General features: G+C 45.5%; 2 protein-coding genes across 5 annotated transcripts in view; both read right to left on the bottom strand.

Annotated features, from left to right (window-relative positions):
- Positions 1-3176, bottom strand: part of LOC148833620 (E3 ubiquitin-protein ligase TRIM39-like) — a 29463-nt gene extending 26287 nt beyond the window's left edge. The window contains exons 1-2 of the mRNA XM_088915466.1: positions 3128-3176; positions 448-1025 (exon numbers count right to left, since the gene is read on the bottom strand). Coding sequence (XP_088771592.1) covers positions 448-1023 — 576 coding nt within the window. The 5' untranslated portion in view covers positions 1024-1025; positions 3128-3176. The remainder of the gene's footprint in view (positions 1-447; positions 1026-3127) is intronic.
- Positions 3177-3596: 420 nt separating this feature from the next.
- Positions 3597-12624, bottom strand: LOC148833619 (E3 ubiquitin-protein ligase TRIM39-like). Of its 4 annotated transcripts, XM_088915473.1 has the most exons (8): positions 12315-12418; positions 11867-11928; positions 10092-10669; positions 8444-8539; positions 6561-6794; positions 6193-6340; positions 5951-5977; positions 3597-5225 (listed from the first exon to the last, which is right to left on the bottom strand). In XM_088915473.1, the coding sequence occupies exons 2-8, from the start codon at positions 11874-11876 to the stop codon at positions 4690-4692; spliced, it is 1629 nt and encodes a 542-aa protein (XP_088771599.1). In that variant the 5' UTR covers positions 11877-11928; positions 12315-12418; the 3' UTR covers positions 3597-4689. The 4 variants fall into 4 exon arrangements, with proteins under 4 accessions (XP_088771599.1, XP_088771596.1, XP_088771598.1 ...); XM_088915470.1 differs by lacking the exon at positions 11867-11928 and having other exon boundaries at positions 12315-12624; XM_088915472.1 differs by lacking the exons at positions 5951-5977; positions 11867-11928 and having other exon boundaries at positions 12315-12624.
- Between the last annotated feature and the right edge of the window lie 852 nt (positions 12625-13476).

The raw sequence follows: 13476 nt of genomic DNA, 5'->3' as shown, positions 1-13476 counted from the left end.
GGCAGGAATGTGGAAACAAGCTACCCAGCCATGTCACTGAAGCTGATACCCTTACTTCCATTAAGAAAGAGCTGTATGAGATCCTTAGATCAATTACCTACCAATGAGGCTGAATGACCTCCTCTTAAATGTAGTCTTTTGCTACTGTATATATTTACGTCCAATAGGAACCATAAGGGAAATTTTAAACATCAAGTCATTTTGAATTTTCTTTAAATGTATTGATCTATCAATATTAGCACCCTCGCTCCACTATAAATGCAAAATAATCTCTTTTAACAAGCACTTTTTTAAATTCAAAAGTTATACGATTGGATCTAAATCTGACTCAATGAGACACAGCGCACGTGTTTAATCTTATGTGGTGCAGAAAAGATCCCAAGATTGCATTTCAGCCCATTGTTGGGGCACATCGCCCAGCCTCCATCAGAAGCTATTTCTCTCTACCTTCTTCTTCTCCCACTCTGTCTGAATAGGGACAGTCTCGTGTGCTCTGTGGTCCGTCTCTCTGCAGAACTGGCAGATGCAGATCCTGTCTCTCCTACAGAAGAACTCCAGGAGTCTGTGGTGCTTCTTGCACACTTTGTCTGCGAGGTTGCCCACAGGGTCCACCAGGGTGTGGCTCCTGAAAACATCTCCCAGGTGGTGAGGTAGGACGTGTGTCCCACAGTAGGAAGCCAGACACACCAAACACGATTTCTCCGCCTTGAGCTTGCTTCCAGTGCAGAAGTCACAGGGCACTTGGCCTGGTCTCACAAGACACTCCTCAGACGTGCCGATGTGGGTCACCTTGAACTGCTCGACGATTTCCTTCAAAGTGGTATTAATGTGAAGATCGGGTCTTCTGAAGAATGGCTTCTTACACATTGGACACAAGCACACGTCGGTGGTATCCCAGTACTCTCCAATACACTGCATGCAGAAGTTGTGCCCACATGGAGTGGACACTGGGTTGGTAAAAACATCCAGACAGATGGAGCACTTCAGCTGCTCCTCAGACAGGAGGTGGCTGGGTGAATCCATTCCTGAGAACGCAGAAGCAGTGAAACAGGTGACCAGAGATCAACGCGCCTCAACACATCATGAACAGCAGTGAGCTGATCAAGTGACATAGTATCATGTGGAATACAGAAATCATAAACCACTAGTGGCTACTATTGAAATTGACCTAGTAATTCAAATTGAGCTGATCGTTTGTGGAAATATAGAGCCACTTTCATAAAGTGTACACCTATCATACTGCATCAGAACGTTTTGTGAAAGAGGTCTATATTGCTCCGGTCAGACTGAGAAGTTAAAATTGCAACAGATAAGGATTTGTCCAAATGTGTTTTTTTGCATTTCTGTTATTCTAAATACAACATGTAATATGACAGATACTGTACATTTACTTTCTAGTTAAAGAGGCTGTTTTTCCTTCTCTTTTGTATTTTAGATCAAAACAATATTGTTTCTTGTATTGTTATATTCATTTTACCAAAACATCACTGGATATTTGGTGTTTTCTGCTCAGTAAGCTCATGATGACAATCACATTTCTCTTATCTCTGTGTCTGTTTTAGAACACACTTATTTTGGAATGTACGAGGTGTAGAGAACAGGTATTTAGAAGAAAAAAGAAAAGGAAAATAAGCTAAATGAACTAGACAGGCCTATTGATCTCTTGTTTGAATGTTACAGTTGTTAAGTCTGTTCATTTAGTTAAGGTCTAAGATTAGGAAAGTCCTATGCTGAGCTAAATAAATCCTCAGAGCAGAACTGATCTCTCCTCCTGCAAGCGAAACATGGTGTTGGGACCCCCTTCCCACACTGCGCAGGCTGGATCAAGAGGGTTAGTACTTTGATTGATAGAGACCCCCACACTGAAGACTCAATCCATAACTGGGGTACAGCACTTTGATCGAGGTGACTCCCACTCAAACTCAAATCCATAAGCTTTAGTAACGAGCCCGGATCCCTAACCACACCACAACCTCTAAAGACTTTGTGGGTGGCTACTTTTGGGTTATTTACTAAAACGTGTGCAAACAATTCGCTCTTGTTGTTTTTACAGTTTAACTTACCAGCACTGAAAAGCCAACAACTTCCTTTTGGAAGAGGTCCACCGTACAGTGTTAGAGATAAGGAACAGAGCACTGGACTTTCTGCTCCTGATAACTGTCAGGAAATGTTGTTTTATAGATAACACATCACTGACTTTGCTTTTTTCAATAGGTAACACCCCTGGTTTCCCTGAATTAGACTGAGGGAGATAGATTATTTTGCCAAACATGTCTGCTTTCTGGCCTTTGATGCCAAAGTCTAGCACAGCTGATTGCAAAGAGATAGTTCACCTTCGTTAGAAAGCTCACAAATAAATAAACCAGGTCAGTTTATTTGACTTCCAAATAGTCACCTGTTTTCACAACAGTTCAAATGCCCCATACAATTTATTTGCGCTTTTTGTGCAAACATAATCTTGTAATGTGAATTTTTAAAAAAATGTTTCTAGAGTAGATAGGCTGTTACAAAGTGTCCCCATACGAACGTGAATCATCCTTCGAAAACTAAATCCCCGTAAGCAGTGTTTTCTGGTCTCACTGTGAAAGCTGCACCAATTCCTTATTTCTCGTGGAAAAATGATTTTTGCTCGTCTCCGGCAAAATGTCGGATTACTGTGTGAGATTCTTGGTAATTCATTTCTGCACACCTGTCAAGGCGATGACAGGAGAAGGGTCTCTCTACCAGAGATACAGAAAGAGAAATTCAGAGTCTAAGAAAATGAAAGTGGACTGCTGGTGTCAGCAGCCATTGAACCTGTTATGCTCTAAGAAGGAGCTAGGTTTGACTTTGATTTGATTACACACGAGTCTTTTAAATATCTCACAAAAGGCTCCCGGTGCCCAAATTCTATTATTTCCCTTCAAACACAAACTGAGCCAACCTGAACTTCTTCGTACTTAGGAAGCAGATGAAGCTTTTTTATCTTTTGATTTTAACCGTGCAGCATTTTATACTTAAAACTAAAAAGCCTGAATCTTTGTTTATCCCTGCTCCGCAAATAGAAACCTCAGTCCTCAGGCAGAATTGAACATGTTCTTTGGTGTCGATGCCATAATGTTTACACAACATATTCCAACCAGCTTACCTGTACAGATCCTCGGGTCTCTTAAGATTCTGATAAAACTTTCACTGTGTCTCCAAAGTTCTTAGCCATGTGGCCACACCTTCTGTTATCACACTCTTTCTCTGAGGAGGAGGGACATGATCTCCACAGTGCAGCGTGCTCTTAGAACCTTGTACTTGCTGTGTTCTCTCTTCTCGTAAAACACGTTATTATTTACAATGTACATTTTACAATGTACAAAGAAACCTATGTGAACACAGGGAGACTGCGCAAACTCTACACAAACTCTCACAGTAGCTCACAGGGCTACTATTCCCTTTATACATCCATTTAAAAAAACACAGAACCACACTGTGGTTTTTACAAACGGGTAAACTCCAGGTCCACCAAGATGCAAAAGAACGACAAATCTCAGTTCATTTTATATGAAACTAAAACGGCCTTGTGCATCCTTGTGTTGTGTGAAACAAAAATGTGGAGCAAACATTACTTAGATAAGTTCACTTTATTAGCCCTATACAATTTCTTGCATTAGGAATTTGTCTTTTCACAGACCCCAGCTTGCTCTCCATGAGACACACAGACAGGGAGAGAGAAGCTTGGGGTCAGAGCACAGGGTCAACCATTCATACAGCACCCCTGGAGCAACTGGGGTTAAGGGCCCTATTCAGGGGCCCAACAGAGTAGGACTCCACTGCCAGCTGTGGGATTTGAACCGACAACCTTCCAGCCACAGGCACAGATCCTTAGCCACAGTACCATTCCACATAATGCTAAATTTACAGTAAAGTGATTCAATAAACTGTGTTTTGATTAATAGGTTACATACTGGCTTCATTCTCAGCACTACAAGCTCTCAATACTGCCAAAACAAAAAAGCAGAGAGTATTTTGCAGACTGTGTTTATTTCCCATGGTGCCACGTCATTTGAATATTAGCTTTTAAAAGCAGGAAAAAATAGTTCACATAGCAGAGAGGACAGATGGATTCTGTTTCCTTATACCAGAATGTCCCCACCCTTTTTAACACCAGGTTTAGAGCTTAAATCAGTCACACTGTAAAATAATAAACATTTCATTAACTCCTCATGACTGCAGGGCTGTAAGTGAGAATAAAAGAATAAGTCATCTGTTCGACTTCATTTGTCACTGTAGCGCCTTCAGAAATCCAAAGAAGTGCCTGAGGTATTCAAATGTTATTCTGTCAGAATTCATGACAATTATCTGCCACAGTTATTTTATGGGGTTAAGCATAAATCAGGCATAGTGCTTTGTCAACAGCATTCTGATTTTATAATCCCTTTTCCCTTCCAACATACAGACACAGAAGCAGGATAGATCTGACCACTCCCTGTTCATGTCCATATTTTCTGTTTTAGGAAAGGAGTCTGAATCTCCTCACACAGGAAGGAAAGCACCAGTTTTTTTTAAGAAAAGAATTTAAAATGAATTACAAATTTCAAGACTGTCTTCCCATCAAAGAACAACAACAACTCAACAAGACTGAGCTGTAGCGGGTTACTTCCTGTGATTTACTTCATGTGTAGTACTTCCTGTTGAGCACTTCCTGTGGAGCACTTCCTGTTAGTGGGGGGCCGGGATGGCCAGGGGGGCGGCGTTCCTGCCGTCCTGATTGATGCAGGGGCTGAAGAGCGGGAAGAGCTTCTCCGTGAAGGCGTCGGTGAAAGTGAAGAGGTGGGCCTCGGCTGTCACGTCGAAGAAGGAGACCTGCCCCTCCTCGTAGTCCACGTACACTCCCACGCGGTGGGGCTTAGAGAGCAGGTGGAGGGGGATGCGGGTGGACGACAGGGCCTTGTACCCATCCCCGCTCTTCAGCCACATGCACCAGTACCCACTCTCGGGGCTCATTTTGATGTCCCCCTTCCTGTTGACAGACTCCTTTGCCACCCCGAGAGTCCAGGCCGTCTTCCTCCCCACCTCCACCTCCCAGTAGTGCCTCCCCGAGGTGATGCCCTCCCGGCCCAGGACGAAGAGGGCCTTGTGGAAGCGCTCCGGGTTGTCGGGCAACGGCTGTTTCTTGCCTTCGCACCGCACCTGCTTGCCATCCTCCGACAGGACCAGGTTGCACTGGGCCGTGTCAGGGTCAAGGGTCACATCCACTGTGGAGCGGAAGTACAGATTGATGGAATTATGACAAAGACATCACAGAAGATCGGGAGGAAGGAGAGCTGAATTTCGCACACTTCTGCTCACCTACGTACTCAGTGTGTTTCTCCCATGGCCCCTCCCACCACTCCAGCTACACCCCTGCAGCAGCTCCCTGGCTCAATCCTAGCAATACCAATCCTGGGTCAATCCTTGCCACAAGGCTGCCAAATTCCCCTTCTGCCAGGTGAGCTACACTAAATCCACTCCATATATTTCATCCCTCTCTCATTTATTACCTAACCAAACTACCGAAAAAGACATTCAAAACTGAGAGCAAAATAAACTGCTTTATCCAATTCAGGGTTGTGGAGGAGCCAGAGCCTTACACCTGGTAAGCCACAGGCGCAAGGCAGGGTACATCCTGGACAGGATGCCAGTCCATCACAGGACACACACAGGCACAGATATACAGTACACTCACAATTCCCAGAAACCAGTTAACCCACCAGCGTGTCTTTGGAATGTGGGAGGAAACAGGAGCACCCAGAGGAAACCCACGCAAACATGAGGAATGCAAACTCCACACAGATAGCACCCCAAAAATTGAACCTAAGACTCCAGCACTGGGAGGCACCAATTCACACCCTTGTGCCACTGTGCCACCCCTGGGTCTTGAAAAGCGAGGTATTATACATTTCCCTCAACCCATGAAAAGCAGAGTAGATCAGAACCATACCTGCATAGTTCTGTATCCGTTTCAGCTCTGGAAAGATAATATGGTACATATTACATATTAACTATAAAAATGGAGGCATATAATAAACAAGTTATTTTAAAGCAAATCAAGGAAATATTCAGCATAAAATGTAAAATCTGAATTTTTGAAGCTCTGTTAGCAGAAGAATTCCTGTTTTAGAGAAACAATTCTATAGTTCTGCAGTAGGTGGATAACTATGCAGTATTGGTCAATGTCGATACCTTTTCCATGGAGTCCCTTCAGTATCTCCTGGCACCTATCCACCAGCTGGGTCACAGACTTCCTCACTGTCCCTGTGTATAGGTCCGTCTGGACGGTAGTGTCAGACCAGTCCGTGTGCTCTGGGAGGACACCGAGGGTCGGGAATTTCTATCATGGCAAAAAGGATAGATTAGTCATCTGGATGAACGTCTCCCATTTGAAACACTGGGGTGTAGATTGTTCTAAGAAGAAGTTTAGGAAACGTTGGGGTTTAAGGAACCATTGGGGTGTAGACAGGACTAAGAAGAGGTTAAGGAAAGATCAGGGTATAGACTCGTATCTCATTTCTCAGTCAGACATAATTTTCTAGTTAGGCCAGAAGGGTCACCTGGAGGAAGTGGACCTGGTCTTCGGTCTGCAGGAGGTGGTCCAGTTCAGTGTTCCTCCTCTTCAGCTGAGAGAGCTCCTGCTCCAGCTTCCTCATCAGCCCCTCGGTCTGCCTCTCGGCCGCCTTGTGCTTCTTCTCGATGGCCTCGACGACCTCGGCCTGGCTGCGCTCGAAGGCCTGCATCAGCTCCGAGTACACCTGCCAGCTCTCCTCCATCTCTTTCTGCGCTGAGCTCTGGGCAAGGGGAGAAGCAAGACTGAGTGGAAAAGACCGGGGGGGGGGGGAGACAGCTTTGTCAAGATGGCAGTGCCATTTGCCCCCCCTTGCAAGATATGAACGCAAAAGAACCAAAGGAGCAGAGCTGGTTCAGACAAGATGGCATCTCTTGTCTGGACCACATTTCCCAGAATCCTCTGGGGAAACGATCTGCTGCTCTCAGTCACCTGTCTTGTTTGCTGAAAGGCAATTGGTCAGGTGACAGTTTGAAAAACAGGAAGTAATAATAATAATAATAATAATAATAATTCCTTACACTCATCTAACGCTTTTCTGGACAATCAACTCAAAGCGCTTTACAGGTAATGGGGATCCCCTCCACCACCAGTGTGCAGCCCCACCTGGATGATGCTCCAGTACTCTCACCACACACCAGCTCTCAGTGGGGAGGAGAGCAGAGTGATGAAGCCAGTTCAGAGATGGGGATTATTAGGAGGCCATGATTGTTAAAGACCAGGGGGAAATTTGGCCAGGACACCAGGATTAATACCTTTACTCTTTTTGTGTCTTTTAATCAAATGCCAAGTACTCTTTTAAACAAAATCTGAGTTCCTTTCCTGTCGTAATCCCAGATGACGTGCTGGAAAGTTACAAAGCCAGTCATTGTTGTTTGTTTTTTCTCAAGAAGAATCCCAAGCTAGCTGCTCACGTCAGCTGCCAAACAGGAAAAACCTGCCTGGCCTTCCAAGGTAGGAAACTGGAGTTACTAAGCATTACGGACAGACAGGAGAGGGGGAACGCCGAGAGAAGCTCAAGTGAGCGAGTGAAATTTCTTCTGTTAAAGAAACATCTGCTTCATCAATTCAATTTTCAAGCTCGAGGTCCAACTACTTTAATAATAGTTCTTCCTATTCGGTTCCTGCCCCAGTTCCTGTACACAGCTGTTGTCTGTCGTAATATACTGGTACATCTGTTCTCCCTCTGGGTTTTCCATAGCCCACCATCCTTCACAACACACACTGGGATATTATTGCTCTTGCAATTCAGTTCCCGATCAGTTCCCCATTATGTCTGCTTGTAAGACATTCATTGGGGCCATTAATCACAACAGATGTTATTTGTTGAACTATATGGTAATGATTTTACTTCACTGTTGTCCCAGTACGTTAACAGTCACTGCACTTTACTGTGTTTCTACTGGCACATACCAAAGTAAACGTTTGTAATGGTGGGTTTAGCCAGTGCAGAACCCTCTATGCTCTGCAGGATCTTTACAAGTGGGGAAGATTGCAGCTTATGCTCCAGTATGGATTTGCATCTTGAAGACCTCCCTGTATTCCAAGTCTCTAATTCCACACCAACAGCGTTAGAAGTCCGCTACACCAATCAGCATGCCGAAGAGTGATGTCAGTAAGTCTCTTGTATTCCCCACAAGGGGACCTGTTACACCAAGACAGCTGTGCCCAGCTCCAGTCCACGGGGGCCACAGTATCTGTTGATTTTCATTCCAGCTTTGCTCAGAATGATCCAATCGAGCTGAGCAGTAGCCTAGCTTGACCACTGCATTACCTGTAGAAGGTCTTCAGCTATTGATCATTAGGACGGGATTCTGGTCCTTGAGGACTGGATTCGTGCATCTACAGCCCAAGGCCTTTGGCAAAACTCACTTTGATGATCTTCAGCGCCTGCTTGAGCTCCTCCATCTTCTTCACCCTCTCCTTGATCAGCTGCTGCACCTCCGCCTTCTTCTTCCCCAGCTGCGGCTACAAGGAAACAGCAGGGTGGCCATGAGAGGAGACTCCCCCCCTTAGCCGAGGACAGAAATAGCCTTGCAATACGCAAACACCCAATCTTGTAACCCCCTCACCCCACTATTCTACCCTACCTGTTTTTTTTCTGTAAGCCTAAATTATCACAAATTTCTCTCTCCTCTTGCAACATTGTTTACCACAGTTATCAGGACAGGTGCATATTTAAAAAGTATGCAAAACTGCCCTACACAGCATATGCCAATGTGCAAAGCAGCATGTGATATGAAAATGCACTTAGAGGGTGAAAAATAAGGAATACGAATATTTTAATCCTACAAATGTTAAGGGAAAATGATCATATAATGGTAAACACTTAGAAGGACTCCCACATGATAAAGAAAACTGACTAGGAGAGACACTGAAAAATGATATAACGCTTCCTTCAAATTCTGGAGTCAAGGGGAAATGGGTTTTCCAGCTTTCATTCCAGCTGAACTCTTAATCAATTAATTAATTAATCCATTAATCCATTAATGAATTAATGGATCTCAAAGACCTTTACCCAACAGTGCAACGCAAACCGGAGAGCACAAGTGAAAACGACAGTGTGTAGGAGTGCACTTAAAACCAGCAAGAAGAGGCAGAGGCTGATGGGAGTCTAGAACAAGCTAGCCAGTCATGCTGTTGAAGCCTGATACCTTGCTTTAGTTGAGGAAACAGCTGGATCACATCAATTAAAGAATAAGTGCCAAATAGGCAATCTGGGCAAACTGGTCTCCTCTTTTCATAACCTTTGTAACCCTCTTCCCAGTTCAAGATTAATAGACACCTAAGAAACCTCTTGGATTGGGGCCTGCGAGGAATCACACTGCTGCCATTCTGGTGTCCCAGAGCTCTCTGGTTTCCTTACCAGGCAGGCACGGGTTCGAAAACCAGGTGGGACTGCTGCTGCACCCTGAAAGCGAAGTAACCTTACCCAGGTGGCCCAGAGATTTAAACTGGTACCACAGGCTGTGCGTCAAAACCAAACTCCCCGCCAGTGCAGGGATTCTGACTTTATTGATTGATTCTGACTTTAGGCGGGATTCTGACTTCGAGGCGCTCAGTCATAATCCCACAGATGGCAGCTTCGCACCACTGGCTCCTCACCCAAGCACACGCACCAAATATCTGAACCTGCGGTTCCTCTCGTACTGAGCAGGATTGCTATTGCAACAGCACATCGCCAGTAGGGTCAATCTAACCTGTCTCACGACGGTCTAAACCCAGCTCACGTTCCTTATTAGTGGATTATTAATTATTAGTTATTAATTAGTTCCTTATTATTAGTTAACAATCCAACGCTTGGTGAATTCTGCTCCACAATGATAGGAAGAGCCGACATCGAAGGATCAAAAAGCGACGTCGCTATGAACGCTTGTCCGCCACAAGCCAGTTATCCCTGTGGTAACTTTCCGGACACCTCCTGCTTAAAACCCCAAGAGCCAGGAGGATCTTGAGGCCCCGCTTTCACGGTCTGTATTCGTACTGACGGACGCCATTGCCCATCGACGGGGCTGCCTACCAGCTTCTTCTTCCACTCCCTCTCCACAGGGACGACGTTGTGCTTCTTGTGGCCGGACTCCACGCACAGCGCGCACACGCAGGCCTGGTCGGTGCGGCAGTACCCCTCCAGCAGCTTCTCGTGCTTCTTGCACAGCTTCTCCTCCAGCCGGTAGATGGGGCTCACCAGCCTGTGCTTGGCGAGCGTCTTGACCTTGCGGTGGTGCCGGAGGTGCGTCTCGCAGTAGGAGGCCTGGCAGGTCAGGCACGACTTCGCCGCCTTGAGCTTCTTCCCGATGCAGGAGTCGCAGGACACCTCTCCCGGCCCCGCGTAGCTCCCGTCCGGGCCGCCCCGGCCCTCCTTCTGGAACTGCTCGGCAATTTCGGCCAAGACCCGGTTGACGGAGAGCTCGGGGCGGACGGGGAAAGTTTTCTTGCACATGGGGCACTGGCACATTTTGCTGTGGTTCCAGTAGCCTCTGATGCAGGCCATGCAGAAGCTGTGCCCGCATGGTGTGGAGACCGGGTCGATAAAGACGTCCAGACAGATGGAGCACTGGAACTGCTCCTCGGAGAGAGTTCCCCTGGGAGAAGCCATGCCTGGGAATGAGGAAACGAGAAACGAAGATGCATGTGTGGGGTGTGGGGCTGAGCTCCAGATCAGATCTGGTTTTACATATCAGGCACACCTCTGAGTGTCCAAGCCACTCAGCCGGAATGAACATCAAACCCACCAGCACAGAGGATTCAAAGGCATTTGGGAGATCCAGGGGCATGCATGTCACGTACCTGTTCTCTACAGTGTAGATATAGCATGAATCCTGTGACACTTGAGCTGTCCACAAATTAACCAGTGGTTCTAGATTTAAGAAGTCAAATGCATGCCTAATGATATATTTTTGAAATATATTTAAATAGCTCATAAATGTCAACATGACTTGTTGCTTATTTGCGTGAGCGGTTCGTTCTTGCATCTCTCCCTCCTCCTCATCATCTTCCCCCTTTAGAGCAGCTCCCTGGCTCATTCCTGCATTAAGGCAAGGGGAAGTTCCGACAGCCAGGAGAGGTGCTCCTGTTCCACCAGCTCTTTACTCCCCCCCCTTCATGTTTCGGGGGCAGGGGGAGTCATTTCCATGTTTTGGCTCTTGTTTAAATGCAATGGGGAGGGGGCAGAATGTGGCACACCTCACTCAACTGCAGGAAGAAAATGGTACCTCAGGCTGAAATGTCTGCAAAGCAAATGATGCTTCAGCTTTCTTCCGGAGGGAACTGACTTGAAGACAGATACAGGTCTAATGTCAGCCCCTTTACTTACTATACTATAAAAAATCATGTTTAAAACTTAGCTCTTGGTGCACAGCTTAGATAATATACCCGTATAATGCATTTACCTACAGTACTCCACAGGTATTGATTGATTAGCTGATATTAGATGTCTGGTTAGTAGGATTTGAAGTCTGGTGGTTTATTCTGGTTTGCACTGTAAATGCCTTGAGGATGTGTAGGCTGGACCTTTGCTCCATTGCTCAATTTTACTCTATTTCAGGTAATGGCGACTGTAGCAGACACATTTGGCACACGTCTGCCCTTTAATGCACAGTTCACAGATCTGCCTCAAAGCTGACGTTAGAGACTCCTGGTGACTCACAGCCATTTTGTGGCAGTTCTGTGACATGTATAATAAAAGGGCAGATGTGTGTCTATGTAACAGGTCACACCACAGCCCTGAGAAAGCTGCACTCAACACTGTTACTGTATTTCACAAAGGAATGAGGAAGAATGTTTCACAAAATGCACCTTTTTTCATGTTTAGCTGGACTCCAAGAATGGAATGCAGCAGTACAGGATACACCCAGAGCCTAGTGTAACAAAAGTAACAGAGCTCGTCAGTCAGTCAATCAGACTGGTGCCAACTAGAATTTATAGTCCAGTTCACTTTATTGTCATTCTGCACTTATACAGATATACAAGAGAGAGAAAAAAATACTCCCTGCATTTTTAGGGCATTTCTAGCTGGGCTTAAGCCTTTCTATTTTACGTTATCTTTTTGTCATTTCAACTGACACACCACCACCCTGCCACATGTTTACTTTATAGCGAGAAAGACTCAGTTAACAGAAACAAAACGCTGAAAAGACTCCCCTGTCTTTAAGAAAAAGAGAAACTAGCAGGAGTCGGGGTGCACTCTTGCAACCTTAAAAAAAGGGCTGAAAGAAAGTTAAAGGAAGACTTTCAAAACACCCACTTTGCATTTTGAGTTCTGAGCCTGTAGCTTCCCACAGGTGAGAGCTCTCCCCCGTTGAGCTCCTGCGACGGCGCTGTCCGCTCAGAGCTCTCCACCTGATGCCTGACCGGTCACCTCTTCTCTCTCCGGCTCGGCTCCGCTCAGGGCGCTCCGAGGACGTCCAGCAGACACAGCAGGGTCAGCAGCGCAGCTCCAGAGGGGACAGGGACTGTCGTCTGGTGTGGACTGAAGGGCAGCAGCTTCACTAACTTCAGTGTGCAGCTCAGAGCCGGGCTCCACCCTGTGCTCTTAAAGTCGTAGCGTCATCAGGGCTGTCCCAGGAGAACTGGAATTTTCTAAGCTGTTTTTTTCCCCCCCATGTCTATCAGATCTCGTTGTGATTCGCTTTCCGGATGAGGACTGGGTAAGTTCACGGACAAGTGGCTGATCAACTGGCGGAGGTTACTTTGTCAAGCTGCCAAAAAAACCTCAAGTCAGCCGGAGAGCAGCTCTCCAGCAAACAAGCCTGCGACACCTGTTTTAGCGCTGTGCAAGTCTCCTCCAGAGAATAAGATATTACTCCTCCAGAGTAAATGATATGGTCACATTTTCATTTTATATGACAAATATTAAGGATAATTTTGCTCCTTCCTCTCTCCATTTTGATTGGTGATAGTTCCATTTATTTTTATTAAAATAAATATACCATTTTAAAACAGGGACTAATGAACTAATGAATTCCAATAAAAGACCACAGGTATCTCAACATCAACTACCAATAAGCGGTTTTGCCAATTAGCAGGCAATAATAACTGTAGCCAAATCAAAACTGTTTTGCAGATTGACAAGTGACTTCTTAAGCTCAAAAGCATGTGATTGTTATTATTTGGATGTTCAGAATGCTGTTGAAGTTTGACTTTGCAATGACACGATTACAGGATTTAAGCACAGAAGTGAAGAAAACAGAAGTATAGATGTTTAATTGTCAGGTAACTCAAAGGAGGTGCATGAGGTTCAGGTGGAATACGTGGGGAAGGTGTGCACGTTATTAAAAAAGTTGACCCAACTTGGAAAGAAATAGATTCGTGCCACCTAAAGCATACAGTAGCAATTTCACAAACAGAACAAGATAGCATTCTCACTGCAAGATCAGCAACTAACATTCTAGCATTGACTATGTCAT

The sequence above is a fragment of the Atractosteus spatula genome, chromosome 5 (assembly GCF_055471065.1).
Source record: "Atractosteus spatula isolate fAtrSpa1 chromosome 5, fAtrSpa1.hap1, whole genome shotgun sequence".
Lineage (NCBI taxonomy): Eukaryota > Metazoa > Chordata > Actinopteri > Semionotiformes > Lepisosteidae > Atractosteus > Atractosteus spatula.
Note: the sequence above shows the minus strand (reverse complement) of the source record. Positions and strands in the feature narration are given on the sequence as shown.